The following is a 25,467-nucleotide window of genomic DNA, read 5'->3' as shown; positions in this document are numbered from 1 at the left end:
AAAGCTATGACCTCAACTTGTTATTGTTGTAAGTCCTCAGGCCACAGTGGATGGGCAGGGAGGAGCAGGAAGAACAACAAAAATGCCATTTTATGGATATTTGTTCTGAATTACCATACACCAATTTGGTTTGTTGAAATGAGTGAATTACCAAATTACCAAGTGAGAGAAAATTCACGCTGTATTTGTTTATTTAATGTACAGCCAGATAAAATAATTAAATGGCTATTGCAAGTAAGAGTGATTCTAAAGCTCCATGGCTTAAGAAATCCAATTCAGTGGATAACCTGTTGCTGATAACAATCTCTTAATTATAGTATTAGCAAATACCAATGAGAGTCCAGCAAATATTGTGTTCATTCATTCATTCAGGTGTAGGAAGGGTACAGCATCATCTATCACAGTGATACTAGATTTTGTCACTAGCCCCTGGCCTCCTGTCATTTTGCAAAAGTGGCCCCTGGCATAGCAAGTTGACTATCCCTGATCTAACGGATAGGCTAATCTTAAAGAATAATTTTGGTATTTTTAAACCTTTTTTGGAATCCATGCAGTAGATAGCCTCAGCCAGCAGCCGCACACTGAACGTATTACTTTGGGCAACTGCGCCCATCAAAACTCCATCCACAAAAAGTGCTTCTTTTTGCCACCAACAGGCTCAGACTGTTAAACTGGATGTCTAACAACATCATGGAAAGGATTGTTGGAGTAATGTTAAGAAATAAAGTCTTGCTAGCAGTTCCTCTATGTTCACAAGAAACTCCTTAATCATGTTTCCACCATTGTCTTCCTGAAGCAAATCGCTTCTCATGACATTTTCAGAGCAAGAATTGTTCTTGATTGAGACTTCTGTTTCTGGGTGTTACTTGTAGGGATCATTTCCATGATGCTGATAGACATCTCCTATAACAGTCTGAGCCTAATAAAAAATAAGCACCTTTTGTGGATGTAATTTTGATGTGCACAATTTTGATGTGCAAAGTTGCAGCCACTGCAGCCGGTTTGCGGCTGCAGGCTGAAGCCATCTACTGCATGGGTTCCAAAAGTTTTTGTCCCTACTAGTCATTTCAACCCCCAAATATGTGAAAATAGGCGCCAGATTTAAAATACAGAAAAATCTATATCTAGATTTTCAGAAATGAATTCAGAACTAAATAACATCTGTTTTATTAATATTTGGTGTGTTAAAATAAATCCTTTATGTGTGCAAGACTTTATTAGTACCCTAGTGATGAATCGTCATCACTGGCTACATGAGAGGAAAGTTGAAGAAGCATGTGAAATTCCAGGCCAAAGCTTCTAAAAAACAAATCTTTTTCACCCAGAAAAGGCTCTTACACACAAACACAGATGTGCATAAACTTTCTCAAAGGGGAAAAAAAGGAAAAGGAGTTTCACCAAAACAGACACACAGCGGTGAGACAGCACATTTATAACCGGTTCCCGCAGGAATACAAAGCCTTTGCCAGCTAGACTGTGTGTTTCCATGGCAACAGAGTCCGGGATAGGGGTAGACCTGGAGAAAAGCGCCTTTTTGTCCGTGACAAGAGGAATCTTTGGCCAGACGCATGGCAAGGCAAATGTTTTCATATTCACTCAAAAGACCATGAAAAAGATGGGGAAAGACTGCTGGTTCCTCTAAACTGAAAAAACATTCAGACGAAACACAAAATTCCTTTACTGCACATGTGGAGGGAACTAGCACAGCCCTTAAACTGGAAATGACAGTAGAGCTGCTGGGCTAAACCCAATCTCTGCAGAATGATACTCCTTGCTCTTAACTTAATGAATGTGTTTCAAACGGGAAACAACCATTTTTACACATTAAACACTTGTTTATGCTGTGAGAGAAAAAGAAAAAGAAGCCTTTGCTTCCAACACCATAATTTGCTGATTGCACAAGAGGATTTTAAATCTTTGGGCGTGCTCTATGGTTATGCTTATGCCTTTCAGCTTCCAAAAGCATGCATAAAGGTAAAAACCCCGGGTTGGACTTTAAACCCTTCAATTAAACCTGACCACACGTGACCTAGCTATAAAGGTTTCAGATGCTCAGTGAATACAAGTGAACCCTTGTTGAGAGCTTGTCTTTCAAAGGACAATCTGTGGCATTGCATGCCTCGTTTTAATGTCTCCCCAGGGAGCAACAGAGCCAAAAACATTCCTGCAGCCTAAAGATTTGAGAGCTGAGGGGGGAAAGGAAGAAGAACACAAGCAATGGAGGCTTCTGGGCCTATTTGTACTCTTTGGTGAGATATAAGAAGTTTGACCTAGCAGGTGCTAAAACCCAGCATGAGTCAACTGGACAAGGAAGGGTGTTTTCCAAGACTTCTGTCCCATAATTATAATAAAATGTTTTATGTTGTTCCTGGAGAGAGCTCCAAACAGAGTGTAACAATTTATGATGTATAAACACAGTATTAGTGCACCTGTAACTTCTTTCACATTGATCAAAGTCAGACAATCTAATCTTAATAATAATAATAATAATAATAATAATAATAATAATACTACACTACATTATTATACATTTTAAATCTGTTTCCTGTCTGTAACCCTGTGTGTCACTGATGTTTGGGACATTTTGGGAGATTTGTTTGGTTTGCTGTGGGTGTGGCCCACAGATAGCTGGATCACAGCTATTAATAACGATAAAACAACAGTAGCAACAATAGCAAGCAATAAGATCCAAAATAAACACAGAACATGTCATACAGCAGACACTGTACACTATGACTGACTGTTTACTGACTGGTCCGTGTTGGCTGTAGATTATTCAATGCCAGTGGCAGTTTCACAGATGCCAGTTACATCAACCTCTGACAGCATTATAGGGTGGACAGCTCACCAAAATAAAATGTTGGGCTGGAATTTTGACCAACTGAGGAGATGTGAGAAACTAACAAGCGATGTTGTGCTTCATAGCAAAAAGCTGCATTACGTAGTTTTATTACATCGAAACCCAGCAGTAAGTGGCATTTCTTATCTGTATTTGAATAGTAAAGTCTCACATACCACCACTGCCTGACAATACCAGCCCCAATTCAAGAACGCCGGCTCCTATTAAGACAAAGTCTAGTTGTTGTTTTAAATGTACAGAATCTGAAAGTGTTTGCATGTCTTATATGCTGTTGAACATAAACATAGGATTTTTACTCCACAGTTAAACAGTAAGTTTAAATATAAATTTGAGTTTCCCTTTAATGTTTCAGCTGCTTCTATTGATGTTGTGGTCACTGACTTGGATATGAGGAGAGAGCGACCTAAAGAATCAACCTGAGAAAATACAGCTGGGCGAGATCTGAACCACATGCTCACAGACGCCGTTTCATTTTTGTTTTCACCCACATTTGTTCCTCGTTTTCAGTTAAGATGCATGCAGAGCAAAAGGTTTCTGCCCGCCTCAACCCACTGGGAGAACAAGGAGTAGGTTACCTTGGGTTAAATATTGGGATGCAGTTGTATGAGCAAACTAGCAGATGGTAAGGTTACACTGTAATTGCTAGCCAGTTAACAAACTAGACATGAACATAATAACAACAACAACATAACACACTCCGGAAATATTGATTATCAGAAATATAAATTCTTCCAGTCATGGACAGTAAACTACAAAACATAATTTCAAAGTCATACAAACAAAGAGAATTTTTTACCCTTTTCACTATCAAGATCGAAACCCAAGCATACAAATTGACGCTCTGGTCTCTTGTCCATCAATCAACAAGGTATAAAGCTGACTGACAGCCTTTTAATCCCACAGTAATATAAGACTGTGGAGAAAAGGGATTGTGAAGTTGCTCTGAAGGGGGTTTCAGCCTCTTGGCATTGTGTGTAAATGGACAGTATATCCCCTCCCCGCCTCACAGCATTGAAAAGGTACATGATCTACCTATGGTTGTCGGAGCTGTCCTGACCTGTTTGCCCTCCCGCAGGCCGGCTCGGTTTCTGCGGTCCTGTGTCCCAGTGTCACATGAGAACACCGTGGACACTGGGCACTGCCCATTAACTACTGGGAGAACAGGTCATCATCTGCAAACACATTTCTGATTTGGGGATTCATTAGTTGATTCATTCATTAGTTGTGCTCAACTTGACAGTGGATCTAGTTGGAGACAGCATTGAAGGAACTTTTTGACTAAGTTACCCCTACCATGCAACAACAGCCTTGCGGTGTTGTTACTGATATGAGATCTAACAACACTGTTTTCATGCAGGGTTGACAAATGACCCATCCTTTTACAGAGTACGTGCATGTGTGTGTTTGAGAAAGAGAAAGGTAGAAGGAGAGAGAGCCCACAGGTGCAATGTGAGTCCTTTCACTCTGTGTGGTAACACTGACTCGAGAGTCCTTTGTGTCTGAAAGTGAACGTGTTCTCACAAATTGTCTCAACACTTACGCTGCAGAGTGTGCACAGAGCCAAAGGATAGATTTCCCTGGCAGAAATCTGAATCCGTTTAAAGAAATGTACAAAATACAATAAAAATGAAGGCTGAACAATTTTGATAAAAATTGCGATTATTTTGACTGATATTGGTTTGCAATTTGATTTGTGACAATCAATCGACATACCAAGAATAAAACAAACACAACATTCAATAAAAGACAAGAAAAAAAAAACATGAAAAATAGAAAATAGTAAGCCAGATAAGGTTACTTAAAAACATCAGAAGAAGAGGGAAGTTGTTGCACCACTACTGTGTATTAAAAGCCATTCTAAATAAATAAAGTTTTGATTTAAAATAAACAACATCCGTTATAGTGCGAATGTCAGGGAAAAGCTTGTTCCAGAGTTTTGGGGCAGCAACACCGAAGGCCCAATCACCCCACTGTTTGTACCTCGACCTTGGGACTTCTAAAGTCTGCTGATCCGAAGACCACAACAGCCGATTTTGCCCACCCAAAGTTATAAGCTCGGACAAATACTCCGGGGCGAAGTCGATTCTAAAACGCACCGGAAGCCAGTGTAGTGTAAATCGAACGGGAGTGATGTGTGCACTTCTAGATGTATTTGTTAAAAAGTAAGCAGCAGCATTTTGCACAAGTTGAAGACGCGAGATGGATGTTTGACTTAGACCAACATAAAGAGCGTTGCAATAATCTAGCCTTCAACTAAAGGCATGAATAGCCTTTTCTAGATCGCGCCTATTAAGAAAAGGCTTTACTTTAGCCAGGAGACGAAGTTGGAAGCAGCTCATTCTGACAACATTGCTAATCTGCTTGTCAAATTTCATGCTGCAATCGAATGTCACACCCAAATTTTTGACAGTTTGCTTGGCGCATGAAGTCAAAGCTCCCAGACTTAAAGCTGGATTGTTTTACATGCATTTAGTACTGAAGATAATACACTCGGTTTTATCTTCATTCAGATTAAGAAAGTTCCGAGAGAGCCACAACTTAATATCATTTATGCCATTAAGCAGGCAGTTTAGTGCAACACTGTCATTAGGTTTCATAGGGAGATAGATTTGCAGGTCATCTGCATAACAATGAAATGACAGGTTGTGCTTGTCTATTATAGACCCATAACGGCAACATATATAAAGAGAACAGGATGGGGCCAAGAATTGAACCCCGGGGCACCCCGATAGAGAGGAGCAGATGATGAGGAGAAGTCACCCATTGTGACAGAGAAACTCCTATTTGTCAAATAGGAGCTAAACCATTTAAGTGCGGAGCCTTGGATGCCTACAAAAGGCTCAAGGCGTGCAAGAAGGACTGCATGGTCCACTGTATCAAAAGCTGCTGTCAGGTCTAAAAGCACTAATCCAGTAGGCTTTGTAAAGTAGGGGCCTAACCACAGCCTGTTTAAAAGCGTCTGGGATAGAGCCAGAACTGAGACAAGAGTTAAAAAAAAAGTAAGTAGACTCGACCCAATGGTGCTAAAAACCTCCTTCACCATCCTGGCGGGAACAATGTCTAAAGCACAGTTGGTAGGTTTCATGTGGTGTTCAACCTCAGTGAGCAACGACAGAGAAACAGACTTAAATTCCTCAAACACAGCAGAAGGCACAGGATCAGCAGGTACAAACACACTAAAATCAACACTGGCGTTTTGCCTGACTGAAATTTCGATTTATTGTTCAGCTCTAATGAAATTCCACATTGACAGCAGACTGTAAGAAATTTTAGCTCACAGAGGAGCTAATATAGGTCTCAACTGAAAAAGAAAAGAATAAGTCTGAAAACATAAGAGTGCTGCCAATTCACATCTGTGTTCTTCTTTCTCTTAATGTAAGACAGGTTCTCACAGACAGCTGTGTTTCTAATCTGCCTGGAATGAAGGAGGAGAAAGAGAACAAAGAGAGAGATAATGTAACAGTAAGACGGTGTTGGAGATGGAGATGAAGTTGAAAGCCAGCAGTGGGAAAAAAATGTAAAGGCATTTCACAGTGAAATGTGAACAGCTAAGAATAGGATCTCTGTGCTTGTTGTCAATAGTTGTCAACCGGCCGAGTCTGGAAAGTACTTCATGAAAACACACAGCTGAAAAACAAATTAGGCTGACTAAGCGAATGAAAATAAGGAAGGAACTGTGTGTGTGTTTGTGAAGAGTATGTTTGTATCCATGAATTCGTGTGTGTTTCATGTTTTTATATAACTGAATATACAAACATGAGTGAATGCACACTGACCCATAAAAAAACTGAGGTCACCGCAGGTGGATACTGCTTTTTTAAGGTAAGGATGTGGTTTTAGGATTCTGGTTATAATTAAATTAAGTTTAGGCATGTAGTTGTGATGGTTAAGGTTATTCACTTTCTTACTTCTAGGTTATGGGGCTAGGGAATGCATTAAAGAAATCATATGAGACAAAAAGAGGGTCTCAGGAAGGAAGCAACTCTCCACCTCATAAACTGCCCTCCACACACACACTTCTGAATTAACTGTCGATGTATAGCATTAAATATTAGCTTGTGTCAGATCCAGGTGCTCTGCCATTCTTGAAAAAATCTCCAGCAGGGTGTTGATCAAACAAGAATATTAGCAGGGCTGGGCATGGGAAATAACCTAGACTGCAGCAGCAGAGATATTCTGTGGCCCTGCACTGCATTGACTAGACACTGATATATACATCTGGAGTTGGTCCCCAGGCGCGGCACAATGGCTGCCCACTGCTCCCTTGAGGGATGGGTTAAATGCAGAGAATGAATTTCACAACATGTATGTGACAATAAAGGTTTCTTCTTCTTCTATCCAGCAGATTTTCCCTTTTTATTGTCAGGATTTTATAGTTGGGGGGTGGGGGTCTGGAGAGTCATATCTTGGTAAAGCAACTAAATCTCTAAACAAGGAGGAATCTAAATACAGTTGGTGTAGTGGTGAAGGTGCAGGGCGGTGTTAAAGAACAAAGGCTAACCAGTAACACTGCACATCATGCACGTCCATGTAGATTTGTGGTGGTGCTGCTACAGCACAATTCAGTGAAATGCTGCAGTAACTATAAATCAGTTCACACATTGTAAGGATCAGCTATAGTAAGCTCTGAAATACCTCACCTTTGCTACGGATTTTCAGTATATCTTGTTAACATCTGAGCACATTTCACTATGCAATAAAAGATTTTCTGACTTTACACAATTCACTTTTATTGAGCCTCCCAGCCCTCTATTGTGCATCCAGGTTAGATTTTCCCATCTCACAGGAAAAGTACCTGCTGTGACATTCCTGGTCTAGGCGTGGCTACAAGTGCAATACCGAAATTTCAAACCACAGAGAACAATGAATGCAGCAGCAGTATTCTGCATCATTGTTATTTAGTGGTAATAATCTGATGCTGGATCAGCATGGCACTTGTCAAATGAAGGTCATGCTGTGAGGTGTTATATCATTGAGTGCCTTTACACATTTCTTGCGTGACTGGCTGTGATGTGTTCAGCTGCAACCTGTTTATTGTAGCTTGAATAATTTATTTAGTCAATACAAGATGTGTGGATTTGTCAGAAGCAGAAATTTAGAAAGTACATGTTGGTTACAGTAAGGCTGGTTTAGGGAGAACTGATGAATTGATCACAGTAATAACTATGCCACTGATATCCTTACATATTTAAAGAAAAAGAATAAATACATATCTATAAACATGAACTCATAAAATCACAATCTTACCTGGTAGGCAGCGTAGCCCAAACACATCTCGACTCCTTGCGTTCACCCCACTCTGACTCAGCATCCTCTCCTGTAAGAGAAACAGAGCAGATATTAAGATCATTTAATGCTTCTTGTTTCCAAAGCCACTGCAAGGAATAGTTCATTCCTCAACATTTTTGGAGCTTGCGTATTCACTTTCTTACTTCTTACGAGTTAGATGAGAAGATCTATCTTTACACCAAGCTAAGCTAATCGGCTGCTGAATGTAGCCTTAAATATAACAGACAAGACATGAGAGATGTATTGATCTAAGAAACCAAAAAGCAGATTTAACAAAATGTCAATATTCCTTTGAATGAAAGTGACAAAAAGTACCTATCAATGTATCATTTTTTGTTAACAGAATGCTACATTTTGTTCACTACACCTCACTGCAAGAACCTAAATACCCTGAATGGTTTTGAAGGCAGTGCTCATTTAAAAGGAATAAAGTTCTATTTCTAACCTATTCCTAAATACTGGTTTTAAATTGTTTATTTAAGAAATAGAATAAACAGAACACAATAACTACATACACAAAATCTTGTCACCTTTGGTCTTGTTGACTGTACTAAAATGATGTCTCTGTCTGCTTCTCTCATCTGGCTTGTCTCAATGGACTCATTTTCAAAAGACAAAGAAACAAAGCCAAACCACACAATGCTCCATGATTCTTAGTTTCCATATTGCTGTTTGTTCCTGCTTTTTCTATAATAATAATGAAGTCTCACATACTCGACTCTGTTCTACAAGCAGAATCCAACCCCACAGAGCCAGAGCTTTCTATAATCAGACTGCAAGCTCACTAGCACATATGCTTCCACTTAACTTTGCTTCTAACCCCCCTTGTGAAGGCCATTTACATTTATCAGCTTCAAATCCCATAATATGCCAAGGCCTGTAATGTGAAAGCACGATATGATTATACAGGTGGTGAACAAGCTTTATAGTAGTACAAAAATAGAGTAAGGCCCTGAGTTGGCATCCAAGAAAACTTTAGATTGTAGAGCCTCAAATATCTCTCTCAGCAATTCTGGCTGAGTTTGGCCCACAATGAAACTATTAATCACGGTTTCATTTAGGGCACGAGCTCTATCACAAAGCACCGGCAATCGAGTCAGCATGGATGTGTGAACAATAACAATGAATCTACTCATTCGCCAATGTTATGCTAACAATTTTGCAGTGCGGTGAATTCTGTCTTAGCAGCCTGCTCATGAAAACCTGAGACTCTCAGCTTGTGGCCCTCCATAAAAAAACGAGGAAAATTCAACAAAGAGGACCTTTGCTCCTTGAAAAGGTAGTAAAATCACACTTATACGTAGCTGGGTGTTTTCTTTGCATTTCTTGATGGAAAATCAACACAATATCAAAGAAACATTTTTTATTTAGATTTGACAATTTTTTCATTCACAGTTTTTGAAATATGAAGCAAACATTTATAATAATATGAATTATTATTAATATAGTATTATAATTAATATTTAAATATTTGCATATATCGTAAACTGTTAACTTACCATTTTGTTTCCAATTTCTTTTTAAAGGGAAGTATGGACTGTAGAAGTCTTTGTAAACTGTTAAAACTGTTGAAAATGTTAAAACTATTCACTCATTAGCCTAATTAAACTAGAGCTAAGTGAGCCATGAACTTGGTCAAAAAACAAACAAAATTAAACAAGAAAATATGAACTTAATTAATTCAAATAATATGAGCAATAACTGATGCCGTATGGGCAAGTATGCTCTGGTGCAATATCTTTCCATACAATTCTATACTACCCCTCCAAAATCTGTAATAAAATTATATGTGTTCATTCCAAGACATTTAAGATAGGACTACAGTTCCAATAATTTTTCTGACCAAATTAAAAGGCTAGAAGTTGTTTTGTCAAAAAACAATGGATAAAAACAAGGTTTTTTTGATGATAAGGCAGGACAATAAAATTTTACAACACTTAGTTTCTGCTTGCCAGAGCATTGTTCATTTTTTTCCATGTGGCTTTAAAATGTCTTGTGCTCTCCCCCAGTCTCTCCATCAGCACCCACAGAAAACCCGCAGCTGAATTCCTTATCCCCTTTTAAGAACATCAGAGGCTATTCAGACTCATTTTGTTATTCTTTTCACAAGTGTCTAGGATCTGTCCTCTGAAGGTTGTCAAGACCGTCAAATGGGCCTCAGGGTCGTATGAGGCAAGTGAACCTACTAGATAACACTGCAATGCACAAGGTGAAGTGCTACTGGCACTCTGCAGACTTGGCTATGTATATAAAGTGATAAGGGTGATATGGTTAAACTAGCAAAAACTTGATTTGTGCACACAAAACATGTGACAGAAAGATCTAAAGCAAATGCATTTATATCTGAAATCCAGGCATCTATCCTTGACTTGCAAGTTTTGCACTACAGAGGCAAAACAGGCAACAGAGATAAGAAAATGGGAATGAGATAATGTCTAGGCATAAACTTTAAGATGGTGTGGTCAAAGCAACCCACATTTCCAGGGCTGTGTTTAAGCTGAAATTTCCCTTTTGCTTTCATTGTGTGGCTTCAGCTTCCCCCACATAGAGTCTTTCTCCCCGTGTTGCCTCTCTGCCCCACTTTTGCCCTCCTCTGCTCCCTCCCTTCATCCTCAGGGACAGTGGCCAAGGCTTAATGCAGTTTCCATTGCTCATAGCTTCCCCTTGCTACTGTGGCCAGACTTCTGCAATAAGCGTGCTTGTGCCTGGGTCTGGAACATACTTCTCTTTCCTTAAACAGCAGACCAAACTTATGGGGAAAAAGAATGAATGGGAATTTTGGAGGGACACTGGAGAAATAGCATTATCCTGTTGCATCAATTATGTTTCCAAACAATTTTCTGTGAGGGGAGAAAGGCTCAGGACTGACATTTCCACCTCTTGACAAAATTCCATTTAAAAAAAAAACAGCAAAAGAAAAAAGACTTCTTAATTACTGAATTAGAGATGCTTTTTGCAGCGCTGTCATGAAACACACTGTGGAGCTTCAGCATCCGTTGTTAAGATGAACAATTCTGAAAGCTACTACTGCTCCCACTGAGACATGCTCAGCTTGAGGCTTGTGAAATACGCATTATATTTTGGTCACTGCTCACTGTACTGAAAAGGGTCACATCCAGTTCATTTGTATTGTGCTTTGCTTTTCCACATGTCAATAGGGACAGTTATACAACATCCTCCTCTTACTCCGTACAGAATGAAATCAGATTTTCTTTTGTCTGCGCATGTTAGCCTCAACACGAGAAAACATAGTAATGACGGAAACAGATTGTGACATATAGGGTGAAATAATAAATCAATGTTTCATGAATTGGGAATTCAGATGGTTAAAATTTAATGCGAACATTTCAGCATCACACTATAGTGAATATTCAGCTTTTAACCCATTTCCCTGCAAAAGCCTGAAGCAATTAGCACAGCTCTCCCTGTTGTAATGTTTTAATCTGAAACCTTCCATGACTGTCTGGCAACGATGATGCAGCAGCATGATTGCAGCATGATTGCATGATTTGCAATTAATTGTCTCCTAACACATCTGTCTACAGTACCACCTCCTCTTAACAGTGAGTTACACATGTGTTGTAAGGTCAGTAAAGGAAGGTTCAATGGTCATCTGAAGCCAAATAAAACTAATTAGCTTGCTACAGGAGAATAGTAGTTTAATAAGAGTCAACAGCCATGCTAACGGGCATCCCTGTGACTGTGACTGTACTTAGGCACAGCAGTGTGTTGAGCTAAATGCTACCATCAGCATGCTTATTTTCTCACAATGACAATGCTAACACATTGATGTCAAGCAGGCTTAGTGTTTACCATGTCCACCATCACATTTAGTTTGTTAGCATGCTAACGTTTGCTAATTAGCACTGAACGCAAAGTACAGCTGAGGCTGATGGGAATGACATTAGTTTTGCAAGAATTTGGTCATAAACCAAAGTATTAGACACATTGAGTTATGATCTGATGATGACATTAAATGAAAAGATCCCCAAAATTATTACAAGAGATGTTCCAAGCCGAGTAATAGCAGAATTAAAAAATATCAAGTACAAGTGCAGCTGGCCGGACAGCAACTTTTCATCACTCACTACACTGCCTGTCAAAGGAGCCCTGACATGTTTCAGGGACTCTTCTTTAAATAGGCATGAGGGTTTCCTGGTGGGCTAGACAGACCACTCTGTGACCAAAAGATCACGTTGATGCCCACAACAGTCAATGTGTTGATCAGCAGCAACACTTCTCTTGGTCTCTGGAGCACACTTGTATCTAAGCCCCTTATATTATCACCAGCAGTACATCATTGCAGATGACAGTGTCAGCTAAATGGCTTAAGTGAAAATCTAATGCTGAACATTGAACATTTTCAGCAGCTCATAATCACCTCTTGTATGAAACATCATTTTGACAGTCAGCTCTACTCTGACAACTCAGGTCCCACGAGTCAGATTATCAGAGACATACAACAGGCAAATGACCTAGCCTCTCAAGACCTAGCCCTTTCGCTCTTGAATAGTGTTGCTGGTTAATTATCACCCAATGGCAGATCAATACAGGACCATAAATCTGCTCTGGCGTTAAGAAGAGCCCATTGTTGTGCTCTTTGGGAGCTTTGGCATCTCAGAGGCTGGCCGTGAATGTGACGGCCGGGTCCTATGGGAGCGGGCGTGGGTGACTGTACTGCTTGGGCCCACTCCTATCAAGCTTGGATCTTCAGCCTCACTGAATAGAGCTCAGATGATCCCTCCTCTGGCATGTTTGCTTCTGTGGAGCTTTGTGCTGTGTGCCTTTCATGCTGACTGCTTCAAAGCTGGCTGGGAGATGTAGATAGAGTGAACTCAAGGGGACAGGCACAGCCAAAATAAGCCTGAATAAGCCTGTTATCCTGTCAAGATGCAGGCCTGGCCATCCTTATGTAGCATGCATGTACTGCTGTTGTTTTTTGCTTAATACCCCTTGGGTTTGTCATTTTTCAAGCAAAACTACCAAATGTCCTAGCTTAAGTCACTTAACTGTGAGGATTTTCTGCTTTTCTTTATTTTATGTGACTGTAAACCACATCTCTTTGGATTTTGGACCGTTGGTCGTACAAACCAAGCAATCTGAAGATGTCACCTTCAGCTTTAGGAAATTGTGATGGACCTTTTTGTAAAATAAATAATTAATCAAGAAAATAATCTGCAAATTAAATGATAATACAAATAATCATTAGTTGCAGCCCTATCATAGTTAATGCCATCCAAAATGGCTTGGGTGACTGTGATTAAAGGAGAGAAGATTCTCCAGAAGATGCAAACTGCAAAGCCATCTGGTCCAGATACAGTCCAGGATCAGATTCAGTTTTCTAAAGCTGTTTTAGCACATGCACACAGAAGTGAAACCCACAAGAGTGTGTAGGTGGCCTGTGCATATAATCTACACAGCCTACTACTCTACATTACCATATCTTAGGCTCAGCCACATTCTCATATTCTATTTGGACACATGGGATTCCATTGGTTTGATGGTTTCTGAGAGTGTCATTCGAAGGTAATCAAATTCAAAACCCCTCTACCTCCCAACACTACTGTCTCCATGGCAACAGCCAGATGTTGTGCAGTGCACATCACCCCCACTCCACATGCACGCCTCGCCCGAGGGCAGACCAAAGAGGCATCTGTTACTGTTTTCCCCCTGCGGCTGCTGAAAATAACCAGTGAGACAAAAAGCCAGGCAACACAAAGATGGTGCCAAGAGACTGTTCCCAAAGGAATGAGCAACTCTGAACACATTCATACTATGTGTACACATTGCTTTGTGCTGTCTATCAAATAAATCTAACCTATATCCTCTCAGGTGCTCCTAAACGGGGGAAAGTATCTTACTGATCATTTAAAATGCAGTAGCACAAGGATTTCATATTTAGCATGTCAAAGCAACTCGTTGTAGCATTGTTTAGTGCACAGCTCTCGGGAGATGATGATCGTCTGCACCATTTGTCTTCGTGTACAACAACTTAATCCCACATGAGGCAAACCCCCAGTCATGAGAAGTGATTAAGATTCACCACCCCTTCACTGGTCTTGTATAAGGCATGCAGCCAAAGACAGTGACATTATGTATGCTTGCAGTAATTATGCATCTCCCTGTTCAGACAGAAGGAAACAGCAGCCCTGTGCAGTTTCCTCCTGTAAAGCTGCTGTCCTGAGCTGTGAACAAAAATAACACAAGACAGTCCACATTCACACACTGAATAGGCTCTCAGAGGGATCTCTGAGGAAGGGCTGTAGGTTTCTAATTCTGCCAGGCTGCAAACTACCTGAATGTGCATTTATAGCTCTGCATTGTGAATGACTGGCCGGTGTTTCCTGCATCTTGACATTGCCTGCTTCCTGGCCTCTCTGGTGTTTAATCACATGAGGAGTGTTGATGAGTTTAACGTTATAGCACTGAGAAAGCAAAATTAACTAAACTCATCTGATGCGCTTGCAAATCACAATAACGTTATAGCTGAAAATGACATAATCTACACTCTTCATTCTAAAGATTTTACTAACGCAAGTCCCACAACGAGAAGATGAAATACAGGAGCAAGCCAAGGAACAAGCCAAGCGCTGCATTTTCATAACCAAAAGCTTATAAACTGGACATCTGCAATCCATTTAAAAAAGAAAATAAAAAGCTCAAATAACATTATATTGGGATGGATTTTTTAAAACTCAAATTATAGCTCAGTCAACAGTTTAAGCGACAGTATAAAACGGGATAAATCTAGCTAATGTTAGTGCTGTACAAGTCTGTCACTAGGTTAGTTAGCGTTAGCTAATGTTAACGTTAACCTTGCGCCTGCCAAATAACGTTTTGACCTTACCTTGATATCTGGGAGCATTTGCCGCACTTTGAATGTGGTTTTGGATCCTGTCAACATTATTGACTACAGGTCAGCTCGACTTAAATAGAAAAATACGACGGAAATAAAGCTGACTTAATGAAAATTTTAATAAGTCTGTTATTAATTTATAAGCTAACGGTCGCTGGGTTAACGTTAGTGTTCTCCTCTTTCCATTTTTAGCCGTAGAAAATCCGTCAGAAAGAGAAGAAAGGTCCGGAGTCCTGTAACGGTTAGCCTGTCTCACCGGCTGCTACAGCTGAGGTGTTCAGTGTGGACAAGCAAACTATTTTCGCTCTTGTCATCGCTATTCGCACTGAGCATCCGTGTCCCGACCACACAAATAACAAGAGCACACCCCGATGAAGCAGCCACTGAAATATTTTTTACTGGTGTTAGTCACAAACGGAGAGATGTGTTCACCGTTAGTGCTCCTTTTCCGAATCATTGCGCTGTGTTTGTTTATTCCTTCGCCATAGTGAAACACACACTGATGATGGGGGGAAAGCTAAGCAGTCGAGCTTCTTAAAGGGCCAGTACACCTTGACCACGAAAAAGCTGGCGAGTCCCAAACTCTCAGTGAAATTTCTTTATTTTACGCACTAGAAGCTGAGCACAGAGACAGAAAGTATGAAGAGGTCAGTTTCCCCCGCTTTCACTAAACCCCTCGAACTCACCATTAATCAACAATGACATTTTACACAGCGGTGGAAGAAGTTACACAATAACACAAACAAAAAGCACGAGTAAAGTACCATCAGCAACATATCACCTACACTATAGAAACTAAAGGTGCTCCTTGTGTTGTGTTATATATTTAAGTATAGCACTGGTCGTGGGAATTGTATGTTGGCTATACTGCTTGCCTTGCAAATTTTAATTTAACAGCTCTAGTATACCTAGTTTATATTTTTTATTTCATATATTTCTAATTCTTTATTTGGGTCTATTTAGCTGTACTCATGACTGTCCTTGTGTTGTTGCCACACCCGAAAGTGTCCTCTGGGGATCATTAAAGGCTTATCTTTTCTTATTTTATGTTATTGGATTGTTAATACTAATGCATCAATAGTTTATCGGGTAGTTTAATCTGTAAAAATATGCATAATATTTTAAAAATCCATCATATATCTGGTATATAACAGTTGTAACATCCAATTTGTCCAATTAGGAACAAGTTATCAATCACTTGATTCATTCTGCATATGACCAGTTTAGTCATTAGTCCTGGAAGGTAAGCTAGTGCTTGGCTAGAGTCTGTAGTTGTAACAACAATGAAAATGTTTAGTTGTATTTATGTTTTCTTTGAATTTCAATATGCAGTCCCCTCCAAAAGTATTGGAACGGGAAGGCAAATTCCTTTGTTTTTGTTGTTTACTGAAGACATTTTGGTTTAAGATCAAAAGATGAGTACGAGACAAGAGTTCAGAAATTCAGCTCTCATTTCCTGGTATTCACATGTAGATGTGTTAAACAACTCAGGACATACCACCGTTTGTTTGAACTCACCCATTTGTCAAGTGAGCAAAACTATTGGAACATGTGACTGACAGATGTTTCTTGTTGCCCAGGTGTTGCCTTTTAGATTGATTGTCCAAACATTAAATAGCTCTGAATGACTAGTCTAAGTTTTCATCCTTGGTTCAAACCTATAAAGACTGCATTTCCTGTTAAAGAGGATAAACCAACATGACGACCAGAGAGCCGTCTATGGGAGAAAAGCAAGCCACTGTCAAGCTGAGAAAAGAAGGAAAATTGACCAGAGCCATTGGACAAACATTGGGCATAGCAAGCACAACAATTTAAAATGTCCTGAAAAAGAAAGAAACTACTGGTGTACTGGGCAACAGACGTCCAACAGGTCGGCCAAGGAAAACAACAGTAGTTGATGACAGAAATATCGTGAGAGCTGTGAAGAAAACCCCCAAAACATCAGTAAGTGACATCACCAACGACCTCCACAGTGCAGGGGTGAAAGTATCACAATCCACTGTTGGAAGAAGACTCAGAGAGCAGAAATATAGAGGCCACACCACAAGATGCAAACCACTCATCAGTAGGAAGAATCGCAAGGCCAGACTGAAATTTGCAAAGAAGTAAGAGATGAGCCGCAAAAGTTCTGGAACACAATCTTATGGACTGATGAGACCAAGATTAATCTCTACCAAAGTGATGGAAAGGCCAAAGTGTGGAGAAAGAAAGGAACCGCTTATGATCTGAAGCATACAAGCTCATCTGTGAAGCATGGTGGAGGTAATGTCATGGCTTGGGCGTGCATGGCTGCTTCTGGAACAGGCTCATTAATATTTATTGATGATGTAACTGATGATGGTAGCAGCAGGATGAATTCAGAAGTGGACAGAAACATTTTGTCTGCCAATTTACGGAGAAATGCATTGAAACTAATCTGGAGGAAGTTTATCATGCAGCAGGACAAAGACCCAAAGGCAGGCTTGAAGCAGTTATTGCAAGCAAGGGTTATGCAACCAAATACTAAATGTTATTTATTTTAAGATTAGTTGTTCCATTACTTTTGCTCACCTAAGAATGCTGTGGTCTAATACAAACGGTGGTATGTCCTGAGTTGTTTAACACATCTAGATGTGAATACCAGGAAATGAGAGCTGAAATTCTGAACTCTTGTCTCGTACTCATCTTTTGATCTTAAACCCAAATGTCTTCAGTGAACAACAAAAACAAAGGAATTTGCCTTACTGTTCCAATACTTTTGGAGGAGACTGTATGTCTGACATACAGTAATATTTAATTGTTTTATAATTATGTTCAAATGTTAGTGTCATATGTCTATCACCACTGTGACGATGCAAGACAAACAAGCACAAACACACACAATAATATTCAGTTGGTGCACATTTGTACATTTTGTTAAACTGTATTATATATGTACTACTATCATGTCACTACTATGACTGACTGTAAATGTGTAAGATACACACACACACAGTTGCACCATTTAATAGTAGACAAGTGTATCCAGTTAGTATCACATTTTGAATGCACTGGTTTAAATAAGTTCACAGATACAGACAGAAATGTCAAATGTTACAACCATCCCTGGTTTCTCGTACCTCAGGACTGTATTGTACTGTATGTGCATCATGATGTCCAAGTTTGTCTACCTATCATATGGTAGGTGCCTGACCTGTTTGATTTTGAAAGACATCTTTATGCATACAGTTAGATGAATGAAAGACTCACTTTTGCTTTTGTGCTCTGGCTTTGTATTTAGGCAACTCATGTTGAGGGTTTAATTTGAAGCAGTAGCTGAGCCAGTAAGCCAACATCCATAAAACCATTCAACTCTTGCCCTTCTGGTGTTTCAAGGCTGCAAAACAAAACAAAAACAAAATAATCCTGTTCATTTACCAGCTAAAGCCTCTTTTTGGTCAGCAGTACCTTTTTCCGATCCTGTAGCTGGTCTGATCGGGGACTGGCTCCTCCCTGCTCTCATCCAAACTTGTGCAAAGAAACCACCAACTCTCTTTCAGAGAAATACCGAAAGCCAATTCAGAACAAATTCCTTTTCAGCGAGAACAGAGAAACTTTGAATAATCCTGAGCGACAATCTGTCCTGCTGGACAGGTGGGGAGATGGTGTCCTTGTGAACTATAATAGAGAGAGGTCTGGATTTTTTACCACATGGGAAACTGTTCAATATTACATAAGGGGCTCCGATTTCTCTAATACATAAAACAGTCCCAGACACAGGACCTTGCATCATCTGAGCTGGAGATATTCAACGATGTATAATGCAACAAAGTTAGGGTAATACAGGATGATGCAGACAACAAATTCACAATACCTCTTTATTTTCATTTGTTTCTATTTCACTGAAATGTTTCCAGTTTTCTTATGTCTGCAGCTCTACTTTAATAAGAATGGTGACAATAAACTTATTTAGGTAGTTTTCCCTTGCCCTACACAGGGACATAAGAACTATAGAACAGTAACACTGCAGTTGACTTTGTCCAGTTAGACGAAAGTCTCACACCACTGCCCTAAAACCTTAAACAAGCTGACTTTAAGAATTGGCTTCAGATATAAAGCAAATGTAGTCAATTCCAAGTAGGGCTGCGACTAATGATTGTTGTAATTTTTGAATTATCTGTCAATTATATTTGCATGGTCTATTAAATATTATATGTATTATACTATTATAATTATATGTTTTAATTGCTCATTTTATCCGACCAACTGTTCAAAATCCAAGATATTCAGTTTACCATCACACAATTAAATGCAGCAAATCTTCACAATTGAGACCAGGGAATGTTTGGCATATTTGTTGAAAATGTATTAACTTGTAATTTTTTAATATAATTGTCGATTATGTTTCTGTCATCTGACAAATTGTTGCAGCTTTAATTCCAACCTATTTCAGCCTAGTACTGAGACTTAATGTATGGTATAAATTTAAAATGTGTAATCCGTCTGTATGTCATTACATGTTTAGACAGTCAATTATATTTTCATGGAATAAATCCCATATTGGTAACCATGTGGTTGTAGCTTAAAGTAAGTTTTTTTCATATTAAACACAGAAAAGAGAGGAAGCATAGCATTCTTGAAATACAATGAGAATTTATTCAAACGGTGCAAAAAAATTAATAATTATAATAATAATAATAATAATAATAACAACCTAACATAAAATCTGATGTTCTTTCTATCCAGATTGCACTGTCACACAGCCTTAGGACTCTCCTCTCAAAAAAACATTAAAACGATAAAAAAAATAAAAACAAATCAAAATACCAGGACAACTGAAATCAAGTTAAAATAATGCACAAATTTGGTAAAATGGATTGCCATTTACATGCAACAGTTCCAGTCCCATGCAAGTCGAAGTATTCCATGTTAATGTCACTGATGATGAATATTCAGTTCACACAGAAATTACAGTGTTGTACAATATATAAAAATATATAGGGTCAGCTGTGTCGCGAAACTAATTCTGAGCCATTTCTCTTCTTGTTTGGAGGAAATAAGCTGGGTCAACAAGAACATTACTGTCATGTTTTAGCATAGCACGGATTGGTGGTTGTAGAAAAAAGTAAACAAAATGTACAAATCAAAAAAGCAACAAACAAATAAAAAGCCAGACTGCTAGACAATTAGCCATGTGAGAAAGAACATCCTAAAATGTCGCAACTAAACATTCCACAAGGAAACCTATTAAAAAATCTCACTATAAATATATATTCTCAAATGGTATTTGTTAGGTCAGCATTGAGGAAATAAGTTTGCAATGAGAGACCCTCAAGTGTCAAGAGGCCCGTCTGAGAGTGACCTTCAACTGCCAAAATGTCACTTTTTGGTAAACATAAATTCTACCCCAAATCCAGGCTCTTACAAGCTTATCATCATTACCGGTTTTAATATCCAACAATATACATTCTTACCCTTTTAAAAACACTGTAAAACTTTGGGCTTACAAAAATAACTCGAAACATATTTATACAACCTCTGACTGTTTTTTTCTTAAATACAAAAAAGTGTTTGTAGCCTGTAACATCTGATGTTGTACATGTTTCTGAGGGCTTCCGTTTCATTGCAAAAATAACAATAAAGTGGTTTTGTAAGCAAATTATTACTTTGGAGGGCGGGAGAGAGTATGCACACATACACATTTTTAAAAACAAACACCACCTTCCCAAAGTAAGGGAACACTTCAAGGGTCCTGTCTGAATTAAAATGCCAGTGCATGGACACACGTCAACACACATAAACACAGCAAATGCAAATGTTTTTTTGGGAAATAGCTGGATTTAAGTGTTTTATTGTCATTAAAACTCTAGTGTTACATTAAATCCACAGCAAAAAGACTCCCTTCTTCCTTGACCAGCTTTTGCAATATAGACAATATTGTAATATAGTGTTACATAGTGTTAAATTAACATTAATGAAAAGTATTCCCCAATCTTTTGGTTATTTTTGTTTGTAGTTTGAGTGTGGGTCAGGGGGGTAAGCTCCAAACACTGAGTTAAAAACAAAACAAGAGTGCCCTCAACAGGGCAAGGCAGTGAATTGCATACTAAATTGTGCTTTTCTAGACTTGATGCCAAAGAACAGATTTGACTAACAACAGTAGGGCAACTAGAGTCACACTGCCTTAAAGGAAATTGCTCACCATGACTTATCACAGTGGAAATAATAACAAATTTAAGTAGTCATTTTGACATTAGTACAAATTAAACAGCCTTGGGTTTGAAATTATAATAATGAAAACTCAAAAGTACATCAAGCTGTATCAACTAGTTGATATGCCTAACTAAGAAGAATAATGGCAATATTCCAATCGCTTCCATACAATTGAAACATAATACTTTGTGAAATTCTGGGGCAGTAGTAGTAGAAACTGCAGGCCATGAAGCAAGCAGTGGATACTTGGATGTTCATCTTGCACAACATACAAACTGGACTGTGATGCCACGAGAACAAAATGCTGAAAAAGGCAACTAGGAAACTGAGTTAGACGGTGACACTGGCACCAAAATGCTGTAGCTCTACAGTAACTGAATCCTTTAGAGAAACCCTTCTGACCTGTGCCCCTGACTTCCCATGAACAGAGGTGGCAGTGTCTGCAGAGATGAACAAAGGACAACAGTCAGGCCACTTCAAAAACAGTAAAAAGTTTTGTATCTACGGACATCAGGAAAGTGCTTGAATTTGTGCAAAAAGAGGTAACGCAACTGGATTTGGTGGGACGAATGCCAGAAATTAAGAAACCGCCTTCAGTAGTGGGCGACCAAACCAATAACTATTAGGATGTCCTATTTGTAAGGACTCCATGAATGTATGACTTTGAAGTTAACCTTTTGTGTGATCATGAGATTGTATTAAACATTTTTCACATTTCTTAACCATATGAGCATGTTCACTTGTTACAAGAATTTGTCAATACAATGTCAGTGTTATTAGGTATCAACATCCAGCAAAAGTGCATGCGTCACATTGTATCAGGCAAACAGACTCTGGAGACAACGGTTACAACTGCAGACATCCTCAATTCTTTAGGGTGAGTTTATGTCATATGTTTAATAGCAAATCAGCTCATTTACTTGTCTGAAATCCACAAATGTGTTTAGTAACATTTCAATAACATACACAACATGTTATGCACGTGACGGGTGTCTCCAAAATCTGTTGTGCTGGATGTGACATTTTGACTTTGTAGTATGAAGTATTGCATGCCTAGGTTGGTCACAATAATTAAATACCTCAGTGCCAACCATTGTTACAGAAAGAGGAAGACCCAACTAAGACAGAGAAACAACCAAATATATGAAACACTCTGGATCAGGCTTTAGAAACACCATCTTAACATAGTGTTGTTTTTGTTCTACAAGGTCTGGTCAATAATGTGACCAAATGCATTTAACCTTCAAAAGTTTGTCATCTTCATAATCCAATTTATAGTTATATGAATTGGACAAAAAAGTGAAATTTTTAGGTTATATTTGTTTTGCCAAGAAGATAATACTAACAGTGCAGAGAAGTTGTTTTAAATGCATGAACATTTATGTGTTTGCATTCTCAAACATTAGCACCACAGCAGCCCACAGAACGCTTAATCATTAGCATTGCACGGTAGTTTCAATTTGCATTATGCAAATGGTGACAGACGAAAAAGCAATTCAACAAGGATTCAATCTGCTGTTTCCCGAGGTACAAATGACGCAAGCATCTAATGACAGTAGTGTAAAATCCTTATAACACTGAAATCACCCTTTCCAGATGTGACTTCAAAATGCTCAAACATCCCTTAATTGACCAATCCAAACTTTATCACAGACCACAATTGGAGTAGCGATACCCATGCCTTCTTTGTTTATGCTTGCATCCCTGTGTATGAAGTAGTGTGAGTCTGACTTAGTGTATTTTTGTGCATGTACTGTATATGTGTTGATGAGTGTTATGTATGGCGCCTGCCATATACATTCTCTCCACTAGGAGGAGACAGTAGCAAGGCGCTAAACTCTGATAAAGGAGAGCCCGCAGCTCACACACACAAACACACTCATACATAACGCCTGCATAAGAGCCACAGCAAAATTTAACAGAAGTGCAGTCAGTTAATTCTATGGTCTAACATGTGACCCCAGCAGTCAGAAACCACCCTGTGTATTCTGTAGTCGTGTCGACTGCCACTTTCTGAGGTTGTCTAATCAAACAAGAAGTGACACAGCTATAAAACGGAAGGAGCTGGTTGTGCCTTTCTATTGTCCATTTAGAGGCTGATCTGCCCTAGCCATTATTCTATTTACTGAAAAAGGCCACTCGTCAAATTGAAGCCATAGCTAGGTCCATTCAGAACCTGTGGATGGCTGGTTCTGTCTCCCTCTTTTTCAGCTCTTCCCGGTAGCAGTAAGAGCAGTAGTTGCCCGTCTCGGGGTGTCCATAGTAGGTGCAGCTGGGTGTCCGACAGCGGCTCGACTGCAGGCTGGCCAAACCACCGGCGCTGCCCAGTGAGTAGTGTCTGACTGGAAGTTGCCCACTACGAGAGTCTAGGTTGGAGCGCATGTCCCGGAAACCGTTGGTGTAACTCCCACCAGCGGGTTCAGACCCAGGGTAGTCTGGTGGGTCGAACTCAGGGGGATATGAGGGTGCAAGGCGAGAGGGACTCAGGGAGGTGGGGCCTTGTGAGTTATTGTACTGGGGATGGGAGGGACCCTGCGTTGTGGGGCAGTGCCGGGGAAGGGTGGCGTAAGAGGGGAGGCCGGGGTAGGAGGTTGCCGGAGAGCCGCCAGCTAGCTGGCGCCGAGTATCCATGTAGCTGTGCATATGAAGGTGCTGGGTGAGGGGTGCTGCAGCAGGAGGCTGGTCTATGAAGGAGGCCCGGGGGATGGGCACAACACCAGAGTACATAGAGGGGCTCAAAGGAGAGGACTTGAGTTGGTTGAAAGAAGGTGACGAGTTCTCTGACAGCTCCTCTTTGGCCTCATAAGACCGGTAGGTCAGCTCTGTACCACCAACTGTCTCCCTCTTATGTGGCTGGACACCATTGGTGACACCCTTCCTCTCTGCATCACGACGCTGTTGTTCTTGCTCAGCCCGAAACCGATCCTCTGCATCGCTAAGGTAGCGCTGTATCATCTCCTCCTGGAAGGGCTGCCGGTTGCTCGTAGTGAGAAGGCTGGCAAAGATGAATTTCCTCTCACCTTGCATGGCAGCTCGCAGGATGCCCAGGCTGACCTTGACATCAGCGCTGTACTTGTAGGTATCACACTCAGTACTGCTCCCACCGCTGCTGCTCATACTGCTCCCCGTTCCGTTGAGACGCTCGCTACCTGAGGAGGGGGAGCCTTTCCCAGAATCCTCTGAGGCGTGGGCTGAAGGTGAGCCATCCTTGCTGCCCTTCCTCCCCCTAAATGAGCCCTTCTTCTTCTCCCCACCCTCCTGCTTGACACCTCCAGCTCCAGCGTTCTTTCCTGTCATCAGTCCGCCCACGTTTTTCTTCAGCTTGCTGCCCAGGCTCTTGCCAAAACTGCCAAGCTTATTGGCCACAGAGTCTGCCCTCTTCTTGTCTTTATCCTTGTCCTTTTCCTTCTTGGTTTTGTCCTTCCCCATTGTTCCTGTTCCCACCCCTGCTGATCCACTGCTAGAGGAACTAGAGGAGGAGGAGGAGCTGTTCTTGGCCAAGGACCCGCCTCCATTGACCGCTGATCCTGTGGTTGTGTCTCCATTGCCATTGGAGCTGCTGCTGACTGACTCCTTGTCTGACTCTCCTGAGTCAGGAGGCGTGCGGGCATCCTCTCCTGCCGATGCTGTTGGAGACTCGGGCTGGGCCAGAGGGGCTTGCTGCAAGGAAACAAAGCAGAAACACAAACTAGTGGAAAAAAAAAACTATGGAAACATGTACTTCAGGCCCCAATTAGTTACAAATCAAATTACAATGAAAAAGAAAATTCATATGAAATGGGAAAAAAGCAGAGTAACATTCTGGAAAACAATACAGGCACATGGCTGAAGAAAAATCCCCACAAGATATAAAAGATGTGAAAAGAGTGATTCATAGAGCTATTTTTTGTAGAGCAACGCAGAAAAACAAATAATTCAGTTTCCAAATGTCTTTTTAAATCTACAAACATGTTAAAGAAGCAGAAAAATAAAGATGGCTGTATTTGAAAATGGTATGATCTACACGATGACGCAGTATTCTAATCTCAAACAAGAAGCAGTTACAGAATGCCCCATTTCTCAGCAATAATAACCAACACACAGCTATCCTCTTGTAGCACAGCTAAACAGAACAATCCCCTTAAATTATATATTAATACAGGGATTCCTGTATTGCCACCAGTCCCTGCAGATTAACCATGAAATTGCTATGAACTTGTCCTCCCAAGCTCCCTGATGATAGCATGTGGCACACAAGAGGACCTTTGTCAGTGTTTGCATGATGTGACCTGAATGGCCCAGTGTAGTTTGT

The 25,467-nt window shown here is 40.1% G+C and overlaps 2 protein-coding genes across 14 annotated transcripts in view; both read right to left on the bottom strand.

The window, feature by feature from the left end:
• The window catches only part of mtmr11 (myotubularin related protein 11), a 37,027-nt gene extending 21,528 nt beyond the window's left edge, over nucleotides 1-15,499 (bottom strand). Inside the window, exons 1-2 of one of the 2 annotated variants that reach the window (XM_046045945.1) lie at nucleotides 15,438-15,499; nucleotides 8,108-8,177 (exon numbers count right to left, since the gene is read on the bottom strand). In XM_046045945.1, the coding sequence (XP_045901901.1) occupies nucleotides 8,108-8,171 (64 nt within the window). In that variant the 5' untranslated portion in view covers nucleotides 8,172-8,177; nucleotides 15,438-15,499. Of the gene's footprint in view, nucleotides 1-8,107; nucleotides 8,178-14,996 lie in introns of both variants that reach the window. The other variant, XM_046045944.1, reaches the window with a different exon arrangement.
• Nucleotides 15,500-19,599: 4,100 nt separating this feature from the next.
• The window catches only part of otud7b (OTU deubiquitinase 7B), a 39,877-nt gene continuing 34,009 nt past the window's right edge, over nucleotides 19,600-25,467 (bottom strand). For all 12 annotated transcript variants that reach the window (XM_046044971.1, XM_046044968.1, XM_046044972.1 and 9 more), the window contains one exon: nucleotides 19,600-24,836. In XM_046044971.1, coding sequence (XP_045900927.1) covers nucleotides 23,346-24,836 — 1,491 coding nt within the window. In that variant the 3' untranslated portion in view covers nucleotides 19,600-23,345. The remainder of the gene's footprint in view (nucleotides 24,837-25,467) is intronic.

The sequence above is a fragment of the Micropterus dolomieu genome, linkage group LG03 (genome assembly GCF_021292245.1).
Source record: "Micropterus dolomieu isolate WLL.071019.BEF.003 ecotype Adirondacks linkage group LG03, ASM2129224v1, whole genome shotgun sequence".
In the NCBI taxonomy this organism is placed as follows: Eukaryota; Metazoa; Chordata; class Actinopteri; order Centrarchiformes; family Centrarchidae; genus Micropterus; species Micropterus dolomieu.
Note: the sequence above shows the minus strand (reverse complement) of the source record. Positions and strands in the feature narration are given on the sequence as shown.